Genomic DNA, 13,295 nt, shown 5'->3' with positions numbered 1-13,295 from the left:
TGCATGTGTGTCAGTGTCTATAATTAGTTCTCATATTGCACACATTGTTCACATTGTGCTCTTTAAGATGCACATCCAAGAGTCTTTTAAAAAATATCCACACTCCCCGCTGCCACCACCGATTGTGGAAGAGAGTTTCACATCCTTATTGCCCTGACAGTATAAAAACCCCCTGCACAGTTTAAGGTTAAACTGCTTCTCCTCCAATCTCATTGTATGGCCCCCTGTCCTCTTACACTCCCTGAGACTGAATCGTTTTTTTCCCTTTGCTAGGATCACCATTAAGGTATTTGTAAATTGCTATCATGTCCCCTCTCAAGCATCGGTTCTTCAGTGAGAATACATTTAGTGCTTGTAGTCGTTCCTCGTAATTGAGGGCATCTAGTTCCCTTATTAGTTTCCTTGCCCTTCTTTGGACTCTCTCTAGCTCCAGCACATCCTTCCTGAGGACTGGCGACCAGAACTGGACAGAGTACTCCAGATGTGGCCTAACCAGAGTTATAGTAACTCTTATTATTTTTTTGTCTACTAGGAGCCCCAGATCTCTGTCCATCCTTGTTTCCTCCAGCGGTTCTCCCCCTAATGTTAAGTGGTTTGTCTCATCCATGTAAACTAATATATTCTGCTGGAGAGATTGTGCTATGGAGAATATTTGCTTTTATTTTTAAATTGGCGTTAACAGTGCCCTCCAGCAAGTCTAATCCTTCGGCAATCTTCTCCAGGCCCCCAAGCCCAGCAGCCACTGAGGTCTAAGCTGCAGCTTCTTGTCTCTCAGGCTCATCTAATCTCTCTCCGGGGGAATGCACTACATAAAGAATGGTAAGCTCCAATATATTAAAATTTTTTCCTGGTTTTGATATGTTTTAACACCACTGCACAACACTTTTATTACCGGCTTCTATTATAGAGTTGCATTTCTGGAAATTACAAGTGACAGTGTCAGCACAAGTGATGACTTACGAGTGTCATAATAAAGGGGGGAATATTTATACAATTTTAACTTCTGACTTCCAAACAACTTATTGGTAAAGTAAATCTCAATCTCAGTAAAGCCCAAAACATATTTGTAGGTAGGGTTGTCTTGAGACCGATACCGACCATTTGCGCGAGTTCTTGTACTCGCACAAATGGTCCCGATGCCTTATCAGATACCTGGTCGGCGGGCGGGTGGAGTCAGAGGGTGGACGGAGAGGGTGAGCGGAGTCAGCGGGTGGACTCAGCCTGTGTAATGAGGCACATTACAAGGGGGCATGTGTGAAGGGGGCATGTCTTCTGCTGCCCTGTACCTCGCTGTAACAGAGATTGAAGCTGAGTTTACTTTCACTTTCCTATCTCCTCTGGTGATCCAGGTACAAAACTACAGAGAGCGATCAGGGAGAGATACATCAGAGAGAGAGAGAGAGATCAGAGAGAGAAATCTGAGAGAGAGAGAGAGAGAGAGAGAGATCAGAGAGACAGACAACAGAGAGCCATCGGCGTCTGAACATACCGACGCCCATCTTGGTACACCCTGCACTCGGCTGTAGTAAGCCAGCAGCGGACATCTTGTTACACCCAGCCCATATAGTTCAAGCTGGGTGTAACAAGATGTCTGCTGTTGCTTACTGCGGCAGGGAGTACCAAGATGGGCGTCAAAGCACAGCATTTCAAAAATAAATCCTTTCCTCATGTCATTTATTTCTGCATTTCAGTGCCAGCCACCTGTCAGTGCCCATAAGTGCCTTCTATCAGTGCCAGCCACTTGTCAGTGCCACCTATCAGTGCCAGCCACCTGTCAGTGCCACCTATCAGTGCCATCAGTGCCACCTATCAGTCCCCATCAGTCAGTGCAAGCCATCAGTCAGTGCCACCTATCAGTGCCCATCAAACTGTCACATGACATTAAAAAAAAGTATCTGTAATCGTTATTGGTGAGTACTTGAAAAAAAGTATTGATACTTGTACTTGGTCTTAAAAAAGTGGTATCGGGACAACCCTATTTGTAGGTATAGGGTAAGGGATGGTCTAAGGCCTTTGTCTCTGTCCTGTTGGGGAGATTTCCCTTGACTTCTTGTAAGAGAGAACAGGAAACAAATAGGATTTCCTCTCACTAAAGAGAGATTGCGATCTTATGCAGCTGTCACTGAACAGGTTTTCACATCGAAACATTTCTCCCAACTCCATTAAAAATGTGAAAAAAAATAGCTTTAGCTGAATATAGTTTAGTGTATAAAAATGAATGCATAACATGTGAGTACTGAGACCATTTTCAAAAAACTTGCTATTAAAATATTTTTAGCTAGCCAATAAAAATATGCATTAATCGTCACACTGTTTATTTTACTACTATCTGAAGCCTGCTCTCATAACTGACCTCAAAGTTTCTAAACACAACCTGAAAGTCAGCGATCACAGTTGAACATTTATCTACTTGCCTTCCTCTGTAGACAAATTTCATTGGCTCTACTGCCAAAGCTGTTGCTACGATGTCATCAGCATTGTGCCTCCGCCCACTCACAACCATCAGACCATCCATTTTCCCAATAATGAAGACCAGCCCAGCTGGTCCTATAAACCCAAGGAGACCGGTCCTGATGAATGGATATTCACTAATCGGCGCACCCGAGCTGGTCACTGGAAAAACCTACAAAACAAGAAAAAGAAAAAAAAAATTAACATTATATAGCTAACATTCGAGGTGACTTTTTCACATACTGGATTAATCATCCTGGCCCGTGTTAAAACAACCGCTTACAATATGTGCTTACCATAAATTTGGATCTACATATTGCAATCCAAGTTTTCCAATAAAAGAAATATGTAGTGGTTTTATACATATTTACTATACTGTATATAATATGGTAAGAAATAAAACATTATTAAATATGTTTTTGTCAAGTAACTATGACATCATATTCTTAATTTGTATTTATTTTCTGACCAGCAAGTAGGGCTTTAATTTCCTTTACAGGTCTATCAGAAACCTCTCAGCAGTGTGCTTTTAACTGCTTTTTGTTTACCATGATGCATAGACTCATGCTGCATTGTACACACAGAATCGAATGGCTTGTCCCTTCTCAGGTCCATGCTTGCTCCAAGCTAATATCTCGAAGTATTGAGGAAGAAGGCCAGGATACATGCATTTTTTTTTTAGAAAGTAGAAAGCAACATCAGCCAGGAATAATCCCTTATGACGTGGCAGGTGATATATGTTCTGTGGCATTTCTTTCATAAACATATATTATATCAATCCACCAATCTGGCTGGTGCAAAAGTATTATAATATAATAAAAAATATTATAATATATTTAGATATACTGTAAATAATAATACATTATAGTAAAAAGTAATATAATATAATATATTTGGTACCTGACCCACATAAAACAGTCTCACGCTTCCAGCAAGACATCATAGCCCCCAAACAATTCACAAACAATTCAAGTACAAAAAGTGTATATGGGTAAAACAACTACATTTAAAATGATTAAATATTCCCATATTCCCTAATGTTCACCTAGCCAATAAAGGTGACTAAGGTGTCCATTTATGAAGCAGTGAACAGCGGTGATCCCCAGGATTGCCGCTGATCACAGCCCATAAACAGATTATGAAACAGAGATAATCGGGGGGGAGAAGTGTTTGAACATGTTCTCCCACCAATGATCTCCACACAGAGAATCCTCATTGAATGACACAGAAATGGCTAGTTTATGAAGCTGCTATCTCAATGCCTCACTGGCGATCTGTATCAGAATTCTCATACCCCGATTCACCAGCTCAGAGGTGGAGAATCAGGGATTGAAGATGGAATCTTGGGGGATCTGAGGGGGAAAGAGGAAGATTACTAACTTCCTTATGCCCGTTCAGACCCCCCCCTCAACACTGTAACCATGGCCCTCTGTCATATTTATGTGTGTATATATATATATATATATATATATATATATATATTGTGTATATGTATATACCCTGTTTCCCCGAAAATAAGACCTAGCGTGATTCTCGTGATGGCTACAATATAAGCCCTAGTTAAAGTCCTTGTAGGTCTTATTTTCAGGGTATGGCTTATTTTTGGGGAAACAGGGTAGGGCTTATATTTCAGCCATCACGACAATCATGCTAGGTCTTATTTTCGGGGAAACAGGGTATATAATGTGATGTGTGTGTATATACATGTATATATATATATATATATATATATATATATATATTTATTTTGTGTGTGTGTGTGTGTGTGTATATTATATATATATATATATATATATATATATATATATATATATATATATATATATAAAATGTAGGGGGACTCGTTATTTTATTAACATTAAGCACACCGTCTGTCCCTGTATTGAGCAGTGATAATTTATCACTGCTTAATAAACTGACATCTAAGTGTTTCAGTGAATTTCTGGTACTGTAATCTCGTAAAGTCTCACGAGATTCCAGTATCAGGAGCCATTCTCCACTGTTGGAAGCGTTTGTAGATCACTTCACTCCTCCAAAGGTGAAGTGATCTACTCCACTTCATAAACAGGTACACAGAGGAGAAAGATCTCCTCTGAGAATGTCGGAGAATGAAGCAGTGAATGAAGCATTTCACTGCTTCATAAACGGACACCTTAATTAAGCCTTGCATGGTAAAAAGTAGAGCAGAGGTCACAGATGAATATATTAGCAAACACATATAAACAATGTACATCATTTTCAAGGTGCACCTGGAAGTCTGGTCCCTAACTGAAATTAGAACATATTTTATCAGGTCATGCAGCTCCCATTAAAGGTACTGTGACAAATTAAAGGCTGTCTTGCCCATAAAAAAAACAAAAACCTTTCTTGGTCAATACAGCTAAATTAAAAGGTAACTTGTGTAAATGGGCTCTTAAAGGTCCATTTAAAGCTGAAGTTTAGGTATGACAATTTTTACATTGTGACATTGGTCCAGCGTGTTCCCTGAATGGTGGCGGGACTCGGAAGATGCTGACGATCACTGTAGTAGCGGTGTCACAGGTATGTCACATACATACTTACATTGTTCCAAGCTGGAAAATTGTCATGCCTGAACTTCGGATTTAAAAAAGTGCACTATAAACAACTGAACAGTAAATGCTGACATTTATAATTTACCATTGTATAGATAGCGGCCATTCGTGAATCAATTCTTTTTAAATACATTAGTGTCAGCCCTTTCAAAGACTGAAATTACTAATAATGTAAACAGTTGGTCTCTTTATTCAATGAATTGGAGCAAAGTGCAGTAATCAAGAAAAATCTATTTGAAAAATGAATGCAGGCTTAAAAAACAAACAAAAAAACTTGTACTTTGGTTCTGGAAAACTATAATGGTTTTTGGTCAAATGTTTTAGCTTTTTGCTGTAAGCTTTGAAGCTAAAAGACGAGATCCACAGTTCATTGTTAGGGTTTACATACACTTTAGGTGTATACAATTATTTTATTTTTTTCTATTATCTAGAGTATATTTAATTTTTGTTTTACAAATAAACCTTTAAAGATTTATAAAAAGAGACAGACTTGCTCTGTCTACATAACATTAATATGAAATAGGTTTACCTGATTAAAATATGATTTTGTATATTTCTACACAAACATACACACACACAGGCAAGGAAATGTATGTGAACCCCTTGGAATGAACTGTGTCCCCCCCCCCCAGTAAATTGCCATAAAATGTGATCTGATCCTCATCTACGTCACAACAAAAGACACAAATTTAAACTGATAACATAAAAACAATTCTAATTTCTCATGTGTTTATTGAACACACCCATTAACTGTGCTGGAGAAAAAAACAAGTGAACCCTCAGAGTTAACGGATAAGTTCACTTTATTTTAAATAGATAAAAAAATGCAATTTTTTTTGCTGGTAAAAAAATCTGCATTTAATTTATTTTTGGAGCCTGTAAAGCACTGCACTAACGATCAGCATAGATCACTGGTGCCATGCAGATCTTCTGCAAACCTGTCAGTGTATCTGTGTGTCGTACATCCCATACAGGCAGGAAGATAGACTGACAGGAAGAATCAATGAACTACCATGGCGCTGTGGAATGCCATGGTAGCTCATTGAGAACTACAAGTGGACATCTGCAAAAGATATCGGTACTTGTAGTTGATTCAGTCACAGAACTCTGTATATGAGATGACGCGGCCTTGTGCGCAGAGCCCTGCACGGCAGTACTGATTTTAAAAAAGTGACAGCTAGTAAGGGAACTTCTCCCTGTACTGCTGTCACAGGAAGGGGTGGGGCAGTGGCTGCAGCATTGGGAATCCTAAAAACGGGTGGAACATGGAACATGTAACATGTTGCCAAAGGTGAACCTATCCTTTAATAGCTGGTCAAACCACCTTTGCATGAATGACTTCAAGCCAGCGCTTTTGGTAGCTCTTGATCAGACCTGGAGGAGGAACTCAGACATTCAGGAGGAATGTTTGACTATTCCTCTTTACAAAACTGCTTCAGACCAGACAAATTTGTAGGATGTCTGGTGAGAACGGGTCTCTTCAGGTCATTCAGCAGCATCTTTGTGGGGTTAAGGTCTGAGCTCTGACTGGGCTCCTCCAAGACGTGCATTTTCTTTTTCCGATAGCTAGTCTGTGGTGGATTTAGTTCAATGCTTAGGGTCATTGTTCTGCTGTTTCACCCCCAACGTCTACTAAGCTTCAGTTGTCGGACACCCACCTTGATTTTATCCTGTGGGATATTTTGGTAAACTTGGGAATTAATTTTCACCTCAATGATGAGAAGTGATCCAGGCCCTGAAGCAGCAAAGCAAGCCCAAATCACAATGTTCAACAGACATCCATCCCCTTGCCTGCATAGCCAGTTTTTTGTTAAAGGTGAACCAAAGATTTAGGAAATTACATTAACATGTAAAAGCTTATATGATATTTTAGTGATTGTGTCTATTTGCATTTTTAAGTTTAGCAGCCCTTGATGTGATATTTATATGGGAATTACTGTTATCGTAATGAATATTATTTAGGTCAGTTATTGAATGATTTTGTTTTTGTTCAAAGAATTCGAATTCCTGTTAGATTATGATAAATTCCAGGAGAACATTAACATTAAAACACAGCACAGAGCCTGCAAATCCTCACAGGTTTTGTCTTGAAGTGCACTGCTAGAACATTCTCTTCAATTATTAAAATTCACTTCAGACAAATGCTTTTAATGGCGAGTGCTCAGCAGGCCGACAGTAGTCTGTTGCTGAATGGAGATGATACGACCTTCACTATTTAACATGCTGAGAGCATCACACCACCAATTCCAATAGCAGTGTGAGAGAATGTTTGCATGAGAATAGAAATCTGTTATAAGTAATCTAAGCAGGTGAAAGATCAGGGATAAAACTATAAGCGTCCAGGCTGTTGTTCTTAATTTTAGCTGCATATATTCTGCCCAGACCATCCTTAACCACTTCAGCCCCAGAAGGTTTTACCCCGTTAATGACCAGGCCATTTTGTGCGATACGGCACTGCGTTACTTTAACTGAGAATTGCGCAGTCATGCAACGTTGTACCCAAATACAATTGACGTCCTTTTTTTCCCACAAATAGAGCTTTCTTTGGTGATCACCTCTGCGGTTTTTATTTTTTGTGCTATAAATAAACAAAAGTTACAATTTTGAAAAAAATAAATATTTTTTATTTTATGCTATAAAACATATATAAAAAAAATCTACTTTCTTCATCAATTTAGGCCAATATGTATTCAGCTACATACTATTGGTAAAAAAATGCCAAAAAAGCATATATTGATTGGTTTGCGCAAAAGTTATCACATCTACAAACTATGGGATTTTTTTAATGGGATTTTTATTTATTTTTTACTAGTAAAAGTGGCGATCAGCGATTTTTAGTGGGACTGCAACATTGCGACAGACAATTCGGACACCTAACTGACACTTTTAGAGAACCAGTGACCAGTGCTAAAGATATACACTGTTACTGTACTAATTACACTGGCAGGGAATAGGTTAACATCAGGGGTGATCAAAGGGTTAAGCTGGTGCTTGCTATCTGTGTGGGGGGTGGTCTGACTGGATGAAGATAGAGATCAGTGATCCTGCTTAGCAGGAACACAAGGTCTCCATCTTTTTTCCCTGTCAGAACGGCAATCTGCCTTGTTTACATAGGCAGATCGCCGTTCTGCCTCTCTGGGGAATATCACGGGTGGCCGATGGATTGGCATCCCGTTTCCAATCCGCAAGCCCCACCTAGTGGCTATCGCACTAAATGACTTACAGGTAATTTCACGCAATAGAGCCGACCTACCGCAGTAAAAATGTGGCAGGTGGTCGGCAAGTCGTTAAAGAATATATTACCCCAAAATTTCATATTCCGGATACACATCTGCTGTACCATGTACTTTGTATTAAAAAGTATCCTGTTCTCTTTGTATTGCATCCTTTGTGTGAAATACCTGGTGATCCTACTCAAACTGACCACAATAGGTATAAGAGCACATCCCTCTTAGTGTGGTCAGTTTTCTGGCTGTGCTGGAAGCACAGTCTGTCTGTCCTCAAACAATCAGACGTGTGCTGACACGTCCCCCTTGCAAAGCCATTCGCTGGGAGGATCTTTGTACTGCTGTTTCTCCACCTCCACCTCTGTAAGCCCCTTATGCAGCCGAGAACAGAGAGTATGCGAATACTTATAAAAAAAAAAAGAAAAAAAAAAGTATTTATAATAAATGATATATATATATATATATATATATATACATACATACATACACATACACACACACGTTCTGCCTTTCATTTGTATTTTAAACGGAATGGGTTGTTTTATAAGTTGAGGGTTCACATATACTTTCATTTCAGAACAATATTGTACAATTACATCTAAGGCCCTTTTCGCACGGGTGGACTGATCAGGTCCACCAGTCAGTTTTTTAGGCAGACACGATTGGGCCACCATTGCCCTATATGGCCGTCGGGTGTAAACGAACAGGTGGTTTGTTTAAATTTGACCGACCATAGAGGATAGCAGGCTGTGTTTGCCAGCAGAACAGACACAGATAAGCTATCCACCTGCTCAGCAGGGTTGGCGGAGTTTGTCCCATGTGAAAGTGCCCTACCATGGTCAGCAGGAGAACAGTAAGAATGTCATTTTTGCATCCTGTGTGGTGTATTCTCTGCTCACAGTATCAGCAATCACATTCAAACTTTCAGGGCAGGTGTAAATATGAAAAAAGGGGGGGGTGTACTTCCTAATGCGGTGGTGGGGGGGGGGGTACTTCCTAAAAAGCCAACAACAAGGAGTCTGCAGTGATTTCCACCATTTCAAACTGGTGTGTTTCCAGGATTACCAGTTTACTAACAAATTAGACTGACTTAGACTGAGATGTGATGAGCAGTCTTGGAAGATGCTTGTTCCCCAGGTAGAGATTTTTCATAAGGTCTGGTAGTCACAGAAAGCAACTGAAAAATCATGTCTACGGTTAGCTTATTGGGAATCTGTATTGGTTGCAAGGAGCAGGGGGTGAATAGTCACCACAAGCAGCCAAACAGATTTTAGCTTTCATTAGATTAAAGTTTATATTTTGTATATTTCAATGTCAGCTGTCATTTTACTTATTGCTCTTAGGCCAGATTAACTGTAGCAAACTAGTTTCACTATAAACCTTTATGGCAAGTTGTGTCACTCACCTCAAATGTGTTCTTGGTCATACCGGATAAACCATAATAGGATGTACCCGTAGCGAGAGCGCACACACAGAGTTCCCCTATCTCATCCGTCCGACACAGCTGTGGAATCCCATCAGGTTTCACCGAGCACATAATAGCTGCAGAGAAAATATATGACACACTAATGGATCACAGCAAATTCTAACATGAACTTCATAAGAGCATAGAGAATAAAAAATTAAAGTGATGCAAAAAAGCAGACAGGTATATTCAGGGATCATTTTCACCCCCCCCCCCCCACCCCAAAAATCAACCTGATTAATTTTCATGTATCTCTCGAAATTTTTGAGCAAATTGGATGAATGCCACTTGACTCTGGTTCCATTTGATTAAAAACATGATAAATCATCCAAAACTATAATCAGTAGGAATCATGCACACACATCTGAATCCTAGCCGGTTTAAAAAAACATACATACACACACACACATACAAATATAGACAGTGGGTAAAATAAGTATTGAACACGTCACCATTTTTCTAGGTAGATTTCTAAAGGTGTTATTTACATGAAATGTATACCACGTCGGTAATAACCCATGCAATCTCTACATACAAAGAAACCAAAACAAATACGTTCAGAAATTAAGTTATGTGTAATAAAATGGAATGACACAGGGAAAAAAGTATTAAACAGTTGAAGACAAGGAGGGGCAAAAAGGCATGGAAAGCCAAGACACGAGCTGAAATCTATCAGTAAATAGAAAGCAATCTTGCCCCTTGTCAGTGCAAATGAATACCGTATATACTCGAGTATAGGTCGATCCGAATATAAGCCGAGGCCCCTAATTTACCACAAAAAAACTGGGAAAACTTATTGACTCATGTATAAGCCGAGGGTGAGACATCCCTGTGTCCCGTCCATCCCTGTGTCCATCCCTGTGTCCCGTCCATCCCTGTGTCCCATCCATCCCTGTGTCCATCCCTGTGTCCCGTCCATCCCTGTGTCCCGTCCATCCCTGCCTACCTGTGCCAATCTGCAGCCTCTGTGTGCCATGCCGCACCTCTCCTCCTCGTCTGACAGACGGCGGCCATTCCACTGTTCAAAAGCCACGCCTCTCTGTCTGTGATAGGCGGAACACTCAATTTCCCAGCAGTCAGTGTTCTGCCTATCACGGACATCCTCTCATCCTCGTCCGTAGTATGAGAATGAGCGGATGTCCGTGATAGGTGGAACACTGACTGCTGGGAAATTGAGTGTTCCGCCTATCACAGACAGGGAGGCGCGGCTTTTGAATAGTGGAATGGCCGCCGTCTGTCTACCTGATCTCCGTGACTCGAGTATAAGCCGAGGGGGGCACTTTCAGCCTAAAAAAAGGGGCTGAAAATCTCGGCTTATACTCGAGTATATACGGTAACATAAAAAGGTGTCTCGTTACCAAGGTGTCAACAAGAAACGTTTCATGATGGGTAAAAGCAAAGAGCTCTCTTAAGACTTTCACAACCTTACTGTTGCAAAACATACTGATGGCATTGGTTACAGAAGGATTTCTAAACTTCTGAATGTTCTAGTGAGCACTGTTGGGGCCATAATCTGGAAGTGGAAAGGACATAAATTTCACCAAAAACCAGCCATGACCAGGTGCTCCTTCTGACAGAGGAGTGAAAAGAATTATCAGAAGATTTGTCCAAGAGCCAAGGACCGCTTGTGGAGAGCTTCAGAAAGACCTGGAATTAGCAGGTACAATTGTTTCAAAGAAAACAATAAGTAATGTAATCCCTGTTTGAACCTCTACATGTCTCTGCGCTACGTGTATAGGTTATGTGTTGCAAAACTGGCACATTAATATAAATTCAAACAAAAATGTATACCAAGATTGGTATGAGGGTTGCTGCAACCCTGACTTGTATGCCCAAAATGCGATGTTATGGAGTAAGAACTACTCCGGTTTCAAGGCTCCCTGCGATAGGCTGACTAGTATGAAGTGGCGGTGAGAATTTTTTGGGGAAGGTTTCAGGCTCCCCTGGGCCTTAAGTATGTTTGCAGTTGCTGAGTGGATACTCCAGAGATTTAAAGGGAACGCAAGGGGCTTAAAGGGACCAGCACCCGAGTAACCCTGGGAATTGTGCCTATTGGAGGTAGAGCAGCATACCAGTCTATTAAATATATTATTCAAAGGCTTGTTTTTATTCTATATGAGGTGAAAGTTGTGTGAGCACGGGAGCGGTGCACAGAGGTGAAAGTTCAGGATTATTTATTTCTTATACACATTGATACCATTTGAGCAGAAGAAGGTGTTTGACATATATCACGTCTGGAGCATGGACTTTATTTCAACTTATTCATGAACTCGCTGAAGTCACTATTAGCACTTTATATTGGACTTTTATGAAGAATTGATTCTTGCACTTAGGTTCTTTATTTATTGCTTTAATACACTGATTTACGCAACCCCATTTTACACTATTAGGTAATGGCCTGTATGCACGCTCACCACGCATGACTCCATTGCTGAAGAAAAAGCATGTTGAAGCTTGTTTAAGGTTTGCTGCCCAACATTTAGACAAGCCTGTGAAATACTGGGAGACTATAGTCTGGTCAGTGAGACCAAAATTGAACTTTTTGAATGCCATAATACACAGCATGCTTGGAGGTCAAATGGCACTGCATATAACACCTCAAAAACACCCCCATACCAACAGTCAAGTTTGGCGGTGGGAACATCATGGTGTGGGGCTGTTTTTCAGCACACTTCATATCTTTATCATTCATATTCACAACAATGAGTTGATTGTTGGGATTAGCACACATTTAATTATCTAGGTAGAGTAATCGTAATTACTAATTTACCCTGCTGCTAGAGCTTAATCTACCTATCTCTACTTTTGATAAAATAACTTAAAGAAAGGAAAGGAAGTTTGTAAAAAAAAAAAAGTGAAAATCATGTGAAAATTAGACTAAGGTAAGCATGGCAATGATATCTCAGAATATGCTAGTTGAAAATACGCTATACTTTCCCTTTAATATAAGGTAAGAAAATGATTATCTCTCCAGGGCCCACTGGCAAAAAATAAATAAAAAATGGAGCATGGAACAAAAGAGGTCAAATCGAATTTTCTTTGGATTTCTAGAAAGCAAAAAATAAATAAATCCTTGAAGGATTATATAAACAAAGGATGCTTTTATATTTTTGCCTTGAGTTCATGTTTTAAAAGAAGAGTCAACTCTTAAGTGGCACAAATGTTGTCCTAGTTTTCTATACCTACTACCAAAAAAACCCCCAAAAACAAATAATTTAATTAATTAAAGTCGAACTCCAGACATATATAAAACATACCAATCAACACAGCTGATGAGTTTCTTACATTATTAAAGTCTTTTTTTCAATTCAATTAGTGTAAGTACCTGATTTTGACTTTGTATCAGCTTTTTACAACCCCCTTAGAAAGTACGGGAGTGGCAAGGATGGGAGCTCACTGAATCCATATGTGTTGAAACAGAACAAGTTGACAAGAGGAGAGAGCAATGTAAGCAGAGGGATGACCTCATGAGTGTACTGCTGATCTTTCACAGTCCAGTCAACAGACTGTAACAATGAAAGAAATTCATCTATCAGACCAAGCTGTGTATGGGCCAGTGTAAACCCTCTAACTTTAAAG

General features: G+C 39.8%; 1 protein-coding gene across 4 annotated transcripts in view; it reads right to left on the bottom strand.

The window, feature by feature from the left end:
* The window catches only part of DIP2C (disco interacting protein 2 homolog C), a 689,547-nt gene that overhangs the window by 129,978 nt on the left and 546,274 nt on the right, over positions 1–13,295 (bottom strand). For all 4 annotated transcript variants that reach the window (XM_077491128.1, XM_077491125.1, XM_077491127.1 and 1 more), the window contains 2 exons: positions 9,657–9,793; positions 2,415–2,623 (listed from right to left, as the gene is read on the bottom strand). In XM_077491128.1, the coding sequence (XP_077347254.1) occupies positions 2,415–2,623; positions 9,657–9,793 (346 nt within the window). The remainder of the gene's footprint in view (positions 1–2,414; positions 2,624–9,656; positions 9,794–13,295) is intronic.

The sequence above is a fragment of the Lithobates pipiens genome, unplaced genomic scaffold, assembly GCF_037356315.1.
Source record: "Lithobates pipiens isolate NorthernLeopardFrog02 unplaced genomic scaffold, aLitPip1_a1.2 Scaffold_19, whole genome shotgun sequence".
NCBI lineage: Eukaryota > Metazoa > Chordata > Amphibia > Anura > Ranidae > Lithobates > Lithobates pipiens.
This window is presented reverse-complemented; position numbering and strand designations above follow the sequence as displayed.